This window comes from Belonocnema kinseyi, chromosome 6 (genome assembly GCF_010883055.1).
Source record: "Belonocnema kinseyi isolate 2016_QV_RU_SX_M_011 chromosome 6, B_treatae_v1, whole genome shotgun sequence".
In the NCBI taxonomy this organism is placed as follows: Eukaryota; Metazoa; Arthropoda; class Insecta; order Hymenoptera; family Cynipidae; genus Belonocnema; species Belonocnema kinseyi.
This window is the reverse complement of record NC_046662.1, coordinates 69,896,213-69,909,846: the sequence shown is the minus strand read 5'-3', so window position 1 is coordinate 69,909,846 and position 13,634 is coordinate 69,896,213. Positions and strand designations below refer to the sequence as shown.

Here is a 13,634-nt window from a genome sequence, read left to right as displayed (position 1 = left end):
ATTGACTATTTAATATTACTCCACTTTAATATGAAAGATATTTTTTTCATATTAAAAAAAAAATTGAATTATTCTAAAAAACTTTAAAAATAAAAAGTGACTTTAAATAGCAAACATTAAAAATGAAAAAAAAAATCCACTGCGGAAAGTTGAAATTACACGGATCCGAATGTCATTTAAAAGTGAAAAAATGTTTAGTCACCAAGAATAATTAAAATTTCAATTATTTCAAGTAAATTTAAATCGTTATGAATTTAAAATTTCCAAATTAGTCATTGTACTTTTCAGAATTTAATCAATTGAATGGTAATTGCAAAACCTAAAAATTGTGAAAGGGTAAATTTCAAAATTTAGCGCTGAATATAAAAATTCAAAACTCTAAAATCGTAACCATTCAAAATTTAAAAAATTATTCAATTACAGAGTAATGAATTTCAGATAGTGTAATTTTCATACATTTTTATTCAATAAATAAATAATTTAACCAACACTATTTAAAACTGTCAATTTCAAATCGTTTATTTTTCAACATTTTATTTAGAATTAGTATCTATTCATGAAATTTGTCAATCAAATAATACAATTTAAAAAGTAAAATTAATAAAAATCATGCAAAACAACATTGCTATTGAAATTTCGCAATTTAAACTTGAGTAAAAAATATAATTCAATTTTTAATTACAGGTTCTGAAATGGCCTCATTTCTAATGCTTGAATTTGAGAAATTAATATCTTAATTTTTCATTATTTATAATTTATTCTGGAGGTATTTATTTAAAAAAAAATGTATTACAAATTCTTTAAACTAAAAATTGTGCAACTATCAAGTCTTTTAACTCGATAATCTACGGTTTCGACCAATTTTAAACAAAGAAAATTGTGCGTTTAAAATTGAAACCAAATAATTTACAATATTTAAATCTAAACTTATACATTTTAAAACTGACTATCGAGTTTTTCAATATGAAAATTTGAATTTTGAAAGATTTAAAAGTAAAATTGTCCTGGCATTTTTAAATATCATATAAAATTGAAGAAATTTAAGAATTTCAATACTAATTAATTCAAACTTGAAGCTTTAAAGATAATACAATTCCAGACTTTGTTTAAAATTGAACTATTCTTAAATTATAATTTTGAAACAGCCAAATAAAAATGGATCATTTTCAAATTTTCCATCACGCTGCTTAATATTCTTTCATTTCATCTAAAGTGCAAAAAAATTCATAACTTGAAAATCAATGATAAATTAAATATTTCTTGAATTTGTCGCGAATGATCATGTGTTTGAATGATTTAAACAGCCTTTTATTTTATCTTATACTTCAAATTCAGTGCATATTTAGGTAAAATTAATGTGGGTTTTATTAAATCACATTTTAAAAGATTCAAATAGGAAATTTAAAGGAACTTTTAAAGTAAAAATGTTGCGTTTAAAACAAGAAAGATTATTTTTTAACCAAATAGTTGCGTTTTCCTCTAAAAAGATTGAATTTATACCAAAAAAGACGATTTTTTAATAGAATATCTAAATTCTCAATTAATTATTTAAGTTTTCAACAAAAAAGATTAAATTTCAACCAGACAGTTGAAGTTTTAACTAGAAAAGATAAGTTATAAACAAAAAATGGAGCAGTTAAATTTTCAGTTAAAAAAATTAATTTTATATAAAAAAATACAACTACAGTGATAAATTTTTAACTAAAATTGTGAATCTTCAAATAGATTAGATGAATTTTAAACAAAAGACTTTCACTTTCAACCAAAACGTAGAATTTTCAACTAAAAGAGACAAATTTTCAACCATAAAGTCGAATTTTTAACTAGAAAATATTACTTTTCAGCTGTAAATGGAAGTAATCTATTTCCAGTTAAAAAAATTAATTTTCTATTATCCAAAAAATACTAAACAAAGTGACCGATTTTCAACTAAAATAATGAATCTTTAAGTACAATAAATAGATTTTTAAACAAAATGATTAATTTTATAACAACAACAAAAAAACAAATTTTCAAAAAATACATGAATTTTCCACGCATTATTTAAATTTTTAATTAAAATCATGAATAATTAACCGGAATACTTGAATTTGCATCCGAAAAGATTCATTTTCAAACAAGAAGATAATTTCTACCAAAAAAGAATTTTTAACAAAATACAGGAATTTTCAACTAAAAAAGATAAATTGTCATACAAAAAATGATGAATCCTTCATTAGAATAATTGAATTTTATACCAAAAAGGAAGAAAAATGAGATTCAACCAAGAGGATTAATTCTACCAAACAAGAGACATTTTCGACAAAAAAACTTAACTAAAAACTGAATAGTTAAATTTGCGTTAACAAAATTAATGTTGAACCAAAGAGATGAAATCATAAATAAAATTATTGAATATTTAAATGGAATAATTACATTTTCAGTTTTAAAAAATCCACAAAAAAAATTCAAGAAAACATTTGAAATTAAAACTGGAACAGTTAAATTATTAATAAAAAATTAACTCTTATCCAAAAAAAAAAGAATTTTTAACAAAATAGACGATTTTTCAACCAACGGGATGAATTTTCGATTTAGATATTAATATTAAGCCAAAAAAATTAATCTTTAACAAAACTGTTTAACTTAAAATGAAGTAATTTAATTTTTATTACAAAAAAGCTGAATTCTGAACGAAAAATTTGGTAGTTAATATTTCAAGAAAAAAAGATTGTAATTTTCAAATAAAAACAGTTAAATTTTCAACAAAGAAAGTTTTTTCAGGCAAGAGGGAGTAAGAATTTAAAACAAATTATTAAATTTTGAACCAAATAAGTGTTCGGCCAGTAAAATGAACTTTCTTCCAAAGAGTACGAATTTTCAACAAAACACATGAATTTTCCACCAAAAATAAAATAGTTAAATTTTCCGTTAAAAAGTCAATTTCAAACCCCCAAAAAATGTATTTTCAACCAAAAATAATTAGACACAATAATATAAAGCTATTTTTGCAAGTAATGAATCATTGGTATTCAATGTCATTTTGCAATTAAAAAAAATTAATCACGGCATCGAAAAAATTCCCTGTATGAAAAAATAAGAATCCCGAACATTTCCAGTTGTTTCCAGGTATCTAAAAATTCTCTGGCAATTCCAGGTTTTCCTGTCGAAAATCAAAGCCGAAAAGTATTACTTGATTAAATAAAATTTACCGTAGATGCCAGAAGAGATAGTGCCCAATCTTTTGGTTATTGAGTGCCCTTCTGAGAAGGAACTCGGTCAATTCACAGGACAAATAATTCTCGTGTTTCAAGGCCTGCACGAGTTGAAGTAAAAAGAGAAGAAGATCCTCATCACCAACATCGGCCAAACATCCAACGGCAAAGCTTCGAACGTTTTGATCTGCGTAGGCGTAATCTAACAACTCGAGGGCACTCTCTGCTGATAGTTTTGGCCATTTCTGTATCAGTGCAGTGGCTTCTGCAACTTCTCTGATAAATGATAATCCAAAAATTAGAAACTATTTTCAAAATCATTGCAGGCCTCACAATTCCCTATTGGATAAAATATAGAGACCAAATGGTACTTTTTTCGCACTCAAAATATAACAAATTCAGAATAAATCCATAAAACTTAAAAACAATTCAAGTTCAAATAAGTTCGATTAATTTCCGTAAAATTGTAATGAATGTAGACGAATTTAACCTCAAACGGTAAACTCCAACGCAGCATATATAAACAGCACACTGGTGCGAATTGGTTTGTTTGCAATGTTAATATTAATTATTAAATATATTGAATATATAATAAACAACTCGCTACAGCTGTGTTTCCGTAAATGCCAACAAAATGAAAAAACTTCGGGTGCGAATTCGCACCAGTGTGCCGTTTGATGGTTAACTTAAACGAGAAGAATTGGATGTAATTAATAAAAATTCAAGGTGAATTAAAAAAGTACAAATGAATTACAAACAATTTCAAAATATGTAAAAACTTGACTGGATTCGGTAAATTTGAAATAGCTCAGGATAAATAAAAAAAAACTATAAAAACTTCAAAAATCTCCATTGAATTAAGTAGCATTGAGTAAATCTAGAAGAATTTAAGTGAATAAAAAAAAATTAAGAAAATTCCAAAGAATTTAAAAGAATTCAGGGTAAATTAATAAGACTGCCGGGTGAATTCCAAAAAACAATTTCAACTCTCTTCAGATCTTTGAAATCCTCTTAATTTTCAACAAAAAAAGGAATTTAAGGAATTTAAGGAAAATGAGAAGAATTCGATGAAATTCAGACAAAATTTAAGCTGAATTTAAAAAGCAAACAATTGCACTGAAAACAATTAAAAATTATGAAAAAATGCATTGAATTGAATTTAGAAAAATTAATGAGAATTCAAAATAATTTGATGCAATGCCTAAGAATTACTGGTGAATTTTAAAGAATTCAAGATGAATTAAACCAATACTTTTCTTTAAATCCATTGAATTGAGTAGGATTGTGTGAAATTCAAAGAATATAAAAGAACTGAGGATAAATTAATACAAGTCCAGGGCGAATTTAAAATGAATTGTAAAAAATTTATCAAATTTCTTCAAGGTTTTTAAAATCCCTTCAAACTATTGTAATTAAGTAAAAATTTCTGGTAATCTTTTAAAATATCTTATAATATTTCAAATCCTTGGATCATTTTATCAATTGAACTAAAAAAAATTAAACAGAATTCCGAAGAAATTAAATGAATTGAGGATAAACAATGAAAATTCAGGGTGAATTCCAGAAAATAATTTTTAAACTCTTTAAATGTGAGAAATAAATTCACTTTTTTGTTTGGACAAACGTTAGCATTTCCCATAAGAAAAAAATACGTTTTTCTCAATTTTATTCTTGATCTGCAATATTATCTAAATAAAGTTGAAACCCAACACTTCTGTTCACAATTAGCCATAGAATACGAATAAAATATTACTTTAGAAATATCACCCCGTAAGTCTGTTTTATAGCGCCCCAAAAAAACCCCATAAGTGAAAAAATGAGTTTTGCGATATTTTGGTGCTAATTATACGCTTTTTTCGATTAAAAAAAATTGAAATTGTTTCTGGTATTGTTTAAACGATTTAGTATTATTGTTAATGATATTTTCCCAGAATAATTCTAGAAATTGCAGTTTAAAAAAAATTCACTTTTAGTCCAATCTTAAATTAAAATGAGTTAAATAATTAACTATAGTCAAGAAAATTAATTGTTTGAACATTTTTTCATTATTAATAATAATATTCCATTGGAATAATGATAGAAAGATTGCAGTTTTTCTGACATTTCTGGCTTTTTGTCCACTTCAAATTAGAGTTTAGTAATTATTAATTAAAGTTAACAAAAATAATTGTTTAAATAATTTATTATTATTGCTAATAATATTCTCTTAGCTTCATGGTAGAATGTTGCGGGTTTTTCTTAAATTTTTAACTATTTGACTATTTTTCATTAGAAGTGACTTAATAATTCATTAGATTCATAAAAAATGATTGTTTAAACAAATTAATAATGTTTAGCACTATCTTCATTTATATCAATGCCTGACAGTTGCGGGTTTTTTCTGAAATTTTTACATTTCTGTCGTTTTTTGCACTTTGTAAGGTAATAAATAATTAAATTAATAAAAAAGTTTTTTGACAATTTAATATTTAAAAAAATATATCTTCTCTTAGATAAGTGCAAGAAATTTACGGTTTTTTCTAAAGCTATCTTATACAAGAGGCAAAAAGAAAGAATGTAATAATTGGAAGTATTTAAATGACCTGCAAAAGTTTTATTTTTGATTACAACAAGAAGCTTATTGCAAAGCAATAGCTTAATAATATAATAATTAATTACATTGTTATAAAATTATTTTTAATAATTAATTACATTAATAATTAATTTATAACTCTATTCTCTTAGATAAGTGCTAGAAAATTGCAGTTTTTCTGAGATGTTTAAATTTCAACAAAATAATAAATAAACATTAGAATGAAACTTATTTTTAAAAATCTCTTTCTTTCTCGGAAATATATTTCGCTGGATAGGGTGGAGCTGAAATCAAAATATGTTCAATTCCAAAATTTCGTTTTACGCTTTGCAAGAAGCTTCTTGTTGTAATTAAAAATATAACTTTTACAATTAATTAAAATACTCCCAGTTATTCCATTCTTTCCTTTTGTCTCTTGTGTAAGATAGCTTTTTTGTTAAAATTAATTTTTTTTTAACATTGGGAAAAGAGCGAAAATAATTCACTAAAAACAACAATTGACATAAATAAAGATAGTGATGACCATCAATAATTTGTTTAAACAATTATTTTTACTCAATCTAATTAATTATTAAGTCACTTCTAATGAAAAATAGACAAATACCTAAAAGTTTCAGAAAAACCCGCAACATTCTAACATTAAGCTAAGAGACTATTATTTACAATAATAATAAATTGTTGGAACAATTATTTATGTTAACTTGAACTAATTATTACTTCATCCCAATTAAAAAATTAGACAAAAAACCAGAAAATTAAGAAAAAACAGGATATTTATAACATTATTTAAATGGAATAACAATAATAAATTGTTTAAACAATTCATTCTATTGACTATAATTGATTATTTAACTCAATTTAATTGAATTGAATTTTTTGTGGAAAAAATCGCGACTTTTTAACTGTATTATATGAAAAAATGTCTGAAAACAATAATAAATTGTTTGAGATTGTATAAAAACAATTTATAGTAAAAAACCCGCCAAAAAATTAGAATTAGCGTCTAAATCTCGCAAAACCCATTTTTTGATTTATGGGTTTTTTTTGGGGACGCTATAAATTAGATTTGTGGGCCTGACATTTGAAAAGTGATAATTTGTTCGTACTCTATGGCTAATTGAGAGTAAAAAAGTGGAGTTTAAACTCAATTTAGTTAATATTGAGGATTCTGGATACGTAATTTTGGATTACAAAAAATCTTTGATAAAAATGAAAATTTTTGGTCTCTTTAGGTTGTAAATGCAATTATTTACTTCTTTTTAAAACTTATACCTTGATGTTAAAAAGTCAAACTGATTTTTTTTTGTATAAAAATTAAACTATTTTCTTTTGAATTTTTCTTTTTAGTTTAAAAAGTCATCTAGTTTCGTAGAAATTGCATTTTTCTGGGTTAAATATTCAACTTTATTTGTGTAATATTCTTCTTTTCAGTTCGAAAACTCATTTCTTTTAGTAGACAGTTGATATTTTTTGGTTGAAAATTAATTTTCTTAGTTCAAAATTAATTTGTTCCGAGAAAAATGTAACAAGTTTGTAGAAAATTCGTTGCGCTTTGGTTGAAACTTAATCTTTTTAGATACAAATTCAATTTTGTAGTTAAAAATTAATTTGGTTGCAGATTTAAATATTTTTAGTTGAAAAGTCGTTTTTCTGAACATTTGTATTGAAAATTCTTATTTCCGAGTAAAAAATTTCAATATTTTGTGTAAACACCGTCATTAGTCCTAAAAGTATTTTTTTAAAATATTTAAAAAGATTTCCAGAATTGTACAGAAAATATAATCTGGAAGATTTTCGGACATTAAAAAATTTTGCAGGTTTTATTAAAGATGGTACGAAAAAGTCGAATCATTTTAAACGGTATTTAGAAGTTTTGAAAGAATTCAAAAAATAATTAAAAAGTTGAAAAGATTCCAAATAATTAAAAATAAAATTTTTAATTTTTATCTTAGAAAATTAATTGTAAGAGAATATTTAAGAAGATTTCGGAAGATTTCGAAAATTTTAAACAAAAATTAGAAACTTTTAAGGGATTATCTTTTATTTTGCAGGATTGATTCAGGATTAAAGATTTTTAAAGTTTGAAGATAATAAAAAAATTATCTTAAGATTTCTGGGGAAATTTTTCATTACATTTTTATTTTAAAACTCATTTTCTACAAAATACTTAAAAAGAGTTTAAAATAAAAACAACTTTGGAAGTATAAAAAAAGAAAAAATATTATTTTACAAAAAATTTAATTTAAATAAGATTTTGACGGTTTTAAATGATTTTTTAAGATCTTCAGATAATAACAAAATATACATAAGATTCCTGTAAAAAATATTAACGATTTTTCTTTAAAAAAATAATTAAAAAGAACATTTAACAAGATATCAAATCAAATTTTGATGTATAAATAAAAATTGAAGAATTCTTAATTTTTGACCATTTAAAATAAAAAGGATTTAACTTCTAGTTTAAGAAGTGTTAATTAAAAAAATAATTGTAATCTATCAAATTTTAAGGCTTTTCATTGAAATTGATTAGAATTGCATAGCTAAAAAAATTTAATTAGTTGATTCATTATTCAAATTAGAGAATTGAAAATTATAGAGTGGATTTTTTTAAAACCTTCGATGTGTACAATTTATGAAAGTTAGAATTTTTTATTTTGTAGTTTACCGATATTAATTTTAAAATTGGAAAATTAAACATTATTCTTTGTTTTTTGTCAATTAATTTTAAGGATATATATGAAAAGATTTAAAAAGATTTCCAAAATTGTCAGAAAATAATCCTGAAGATTTTAACGCATTATTTTAATTTTGTTATTTTTATTATTAATTTAAAATGGGAAAATTAAACATTATTCTTTTTTTTCAATTAATCTTAAGGATATATATGAAAAAATTTAAAAAGATTTCCAAAATTGTCAGAAAATAATCCAGAAGATTTTAACGCATTATTTTTATTTTGTAATATTCATTAAAAGTTTTAGAGAAAACTCGAATGATATAAAAAATTGTTTAGAAGCTTCAAAAGAATTTAAAAAATGATAACAAATTTAAAAAGATTCCATACAATTTTACACATAATTTAGGTTTTTGCAGATTTTGAAATCAAATTTGGAAACTTTTTAAGCACTTTGAAAGACTCAAAAGGAGAAATAAATTTGACTAAAATTCATATAAAAAATATATGTATTATGATATTTTACCGATTATTATCAAAGATATATTATTTTTAGCACTTCTAATCCGTTTGTATTTACAATGATTCTTCATAAAATGTCTATATATTACTCTAATCTGGAAAGCTTAGAATTTAAATTTATTCTATTTTGAAAACCTTTAATCTGAACATTGAAAACTTCGAAAATTTTACCATTTTGAACGTTTTAAAAGTACGATCTGATTGAAATTTTTGATGCATCAATCTGCAATCATTCGTCTGGGAACATCTTCTATAAATTAAAAATTATTATACTATCAATGCTTTTAATTTGAAATATTTTACATATTATTTATTTTTTTAACGTTTTCATTTTAAAATATATTAACCTTATGAATTTTAATTTCAAAATATTGTACAATTAGCCTGATTTAATGTACAAATTAATATAAGAATGACGTTTAACAACAAAAATAATTGAAAAGTTAAAAATAACCATTATTGTAAATAGTGTTTGTAACAAAATATTTTAATTTTACGTATTTTCAGTGTTGTATCTCCCTTAATTTTTCAATTATTGCAAATCTTACGAAAAATAATATATGTTTGATAATAATCGGTAAAGTATAATAATATAAACGTTTTTTTTAAATATGAATTTTAGTCAAACTTATTTCATCTTTTTTTGCAGCCTTTCAAAATGCTTAAAAAGTTTCAAAATTTGATTTCAAAATCTTCAACAACTTAAAATTTGTTTAAAATTTTATGGACTCTTTTTAAATTTGTTATAATTTTTTAAATTATTATGAAATTGTTTCTGACAATTTTGGAAATCTTTTTAAATCTTTTAAAATAAATTAATTGACAAAAATCCAAGAATATTTTTTTATTTTCCAATTTTAAAATAAATATCGGTAAACTACAAAATAAAAAAGTCGAACTTTCATAAATTTTACAGATCGAAGGTTAAAAAAAATCCACGCTATAATTTTCAATGCTCTAATTTGGAAAACGAATCAACTAATTGAATTTTTTGTTGAATTATATCATTTTAAGCAATTTCAGTGAAAAGCATTAAAACTTGATGGATTACAATTTTTTGTAATTAACACTTTTTAAACTAGAAGTTAAAGAATACTAATGGTTCAGTTGTTATTTATACATCAAAAATTGTTTTTAAATCTTGTTAAATATTTTTAAAATTATTTTTTAAAAGAAAAATAGTTAATATTTTTTACAGGAATTTTAAGTATATTTTGTTATTATCCGAAGATCTTAAAAAATCTTTTAAGACCGTCAATATCTAATTTAAAGATTTTCAAAAATATATATTTGGTTAAACAATTTTTGGAATCATTCCAAATTTTAAATCATTTTTTATCTCTTCAAAGCTTCTAAATATCTTTTAACCTAATATAGACCTAATATAGAAATCTGAGTAAATTTTTCGAGTATTATTTTATTTTTTAATTATTTGAAATCTTTTCAACTTTTGAATTATTTTTGAAATTCTTAAAATTTTGGAAATCTGCTTATTTTTTTTTTTAAATACTTTTAGGACTAATGACGGGGATTATACAAAATATTTCAATTTTTTACACGGAAAAAAGAATTTTCAATAAAAATGTAAATTTTCAATTCAAGAAAATAGTTAAATTTTTCTCCAACTAGTTGAATATAAATATTTATGTGGAGCTTCCACCAAGAAGAATAATTTTCTACCAAGTGCAAACATAAATAACATAATTAAGTTTTAAGTTTAAAAATAAATTATTCAGAAAAACGACTTTTCAACTAAAAATATTATATTTGCCACCAAATAAATTTTTAACTACAACATTAAATTTTTATCTAAGAAGATTAAGTTTCAACCAAAATGCAATGAATTTTCTACAAACTAGTTACATTTTTCTCGGAACAAATTAATTTTGAACTAAGAAAATTAATTTTCAACCAAGATTATTTTTCTACCAAAAAAGACGAATAAAATTTTAGTTAGTATAATGTAATTTGAACATAAAAAATAAACTAGATGAGTTTTTAAATGAAACAGACAAATTAAAAAGAAAATAGTTCAATTTGTATACAAAAAAAATTCAGTTTGACTTTTTAACATCGAAGTATAAGTTTAAAAAAGAAGTAAATCTATAAATTTACTTGAATTTACAACTTGAAGAGACCAAAAATTTTCATTTTTATCAAAGAATTTTTGTAATCTTCTGATCTGAGTGTAATAAACTCCATGGACTAAAGTGGAACCAAAAGGGAGAACTGCTCAATTTTATTTTGGGAAATCCGGAAAATGAAATTTACATTGCCGATAACCAGCGTGCCATAGGGACCAAATTAAAAAAATAGGGTACTTTAGGGACCTTCATTGAATATAGGGTACGATAGAGGATATAAGGGCAGATCTGTGAGGCCTGTCATTGTTATTTTTTATATTCTATTGTATTTTATTTGAATTTTACCTGTGGTCATTCCACTCAACACAATGAAGAAGTTTGGCTAGAAGAGTCGGTATCTTCCGCAAACAGTGATGTCTTAAAACCCACATAGTCTTTCTCTCCTGTTCATGAAGCTCGTGTAAAGGATCTCTGTCCGCTAACGCTCTCAGCTGATCCAATTGCTGAAGCGTTTTTTCGTCAGCCTCCTCATTAGGTTCTTCCTCAATCCTCTCTTCAGACGATTCTTGAAGCGTCGCGGCCAAGTCCACCATTTTTTCGGGCGAGGGATAGAGAACGGATTTGTCCTTTCCATAACTGAATGACAAAAGAAATCAAAAATAGTTAGAGAATTTATTCAAAAGAGACCCAAGTAAAGTTTTGGTTTAAATGCAACGAAGTACGCATAAAAGTTCTATTACATGTCTTCTAATAAATTTTTCAATACAAATTATATGGTTAGTACCCATTTACAGTCATCACAGAGTATCACCTATTCACCTTTTGTCACCAATTTTCCAATTTTGTCACCTTTTGTCACCTATTTTAGGAATTTTTAACCTTTTTCTCCTATTTTGGAGTATCTCATCTTTTGTCACCTTTTTTCAGTTGAAAAAGTACAATTTTATTCAAAATTTTAACTTGCACACCAAACACAGTTTTTATTACACTTTCCAAATCGACGAATCTCGAACCAAATGATCGAATTTTGAAACAAAAAAAGATTAAACTTTAACCAGGCAGAGTTGCATTTTCAAACACAATCTTAAATTTTTAATTTGAAAAGATGAATATTTTACAAGCCAGATTAATTTTGAAGCAAGGAAGACGAATTTTCAACTAATAAATGTGACTTTTCTAACAAATGAGGATTTTTACAACAAAAGGATTCATTTTCTATCCAAAAATACAAGTGTTTAATAAATCAGTTGAAATTTTGATAATTAAAGATTACTTTTTAAGAAAATAGTTGAATTTATATTAATTATAAAATAAAAATATAATTTTTTTTCAAATAAAAATAATTAGCTTTCAATCAAAAAGGATGAATTTGTAACCAAAGATGATGGCTTTTTAACAAAACAGTTAAATTTTCAACCAAGAGATGAATTTTTAGCCAAAAGGTGATATATTTTTAGCAAATAGTTGGATTTTTCATCCAAAAAAACGATTTTTAAAGTAAAAGAGAATTTTCAATCCAAAAAGTATCAATATTCGACCAAAAAAATATTACTTTTTAAGAAAATAGTTGAATTCAGATTAATTCTAAAAAAGAAATATAATACTCTTTTTGTTTTGTTTTTGATAAAAAGAACTAACTTTCAATCGAAATAGATTTTTTGAAAGCTTGTCCTTTTTATTTAAAAATTCACCTGCTTTATCAGAAATTACTTCTTTCTTGGATAAAAATGCAGCTGTTTGGTTGGAAATTAAATTTTTTCGTCAAAAAGTCATACTTTTTGGTTGAAACTTGAAAATTTCACTATTTCCTCGAAAATTTCCTTTTTGTTGAAAATATATTTTTTGATCGTCCTTTTTGGTCTAAATATTCATCTTTTTGGATTAAAAATTCAATTTTTTTTGAAAATTTATGTTTTGGATTTAAAACTTTATCTATTATAGAAGAAATTTCATTTTTTTTAAATGAAAATGCAACTTTTTGGTCAAAAATCATTCTCCTGTGCTTGAGTATTAAACTAATTTGTGAAAAAAATTTGGTTGAATCATTTTGTTAATAAATCACTTTTTTTAAAAAAGATTTATATTTTAAGTTGAAAATTAATCTTTTTTAATTGAAAATTCAACTACTTAAGTAAAAGTTGAAATACATTGTGATTAATTTATTTTCTTGATTGAAGGCTTATGTATAGTTTCAAATTTAACTGTTAAGGGAAAATACCTTTTTTTATTTAAAATTAATTTCTTAACATAAAATGTCAAAACAGAGAATATTTTCAAAATTCTCTGATCTTTCTTTGACTAATTTTTCATTTTCAATCATTATTATTCAAATACCAGCATTTTAATCATGTGATACATTTAACATTGAATATATTATAAAACGAATAAAACAGCATTTGATATAATAACTTAAAATTTTCAAATTTATTAATTTATTTCAACCCAAAAAAAATGTCTTTCATACTACGAGGGTAGTTCAATAAGTTCTTAGAATGAAGTATAAAAACAATTTTTTTTATTTTTCAACATAATCTCCTTGGAGCTCTATACACTTGGTCAATCGCTTTTCAAGTTTTTTTAATCCTTCA

The 13,634-nt window shown here is 23.5% G+C and overlaps 1 protein-coding gene across 1 annotated transcript in view; it reads right to left on the bottom strand.

The window, feature by feature from the left end:
* LOC117174071 (phosphatidylinositol 4,5-bisphosphate 3-kinase catalytic subunit delta isoform) overlaps window positions 1-13,634 on the bottom strand; it is a 91,635-nt gene that overhangs the window by 25,087 nt on the left and 52,914 nt on the right. Inside the window, exons 5-6 of the mRNA XM_033362734.1 lie at window positions 11,392-11,682; window positions 3,192-3,470 (exon numbers count right to left, since the gene is read on the bottom strand). Coding sequence (XP_033218625.1) covers window positions 3,192-3,470; window positions 11,392-11,682 — 570 coding nt within the window. The remainder of the gene's footprint in view (window positions 1-3,191; window positions 3,471-11,391; window positions 11,683-13,634) is intronic.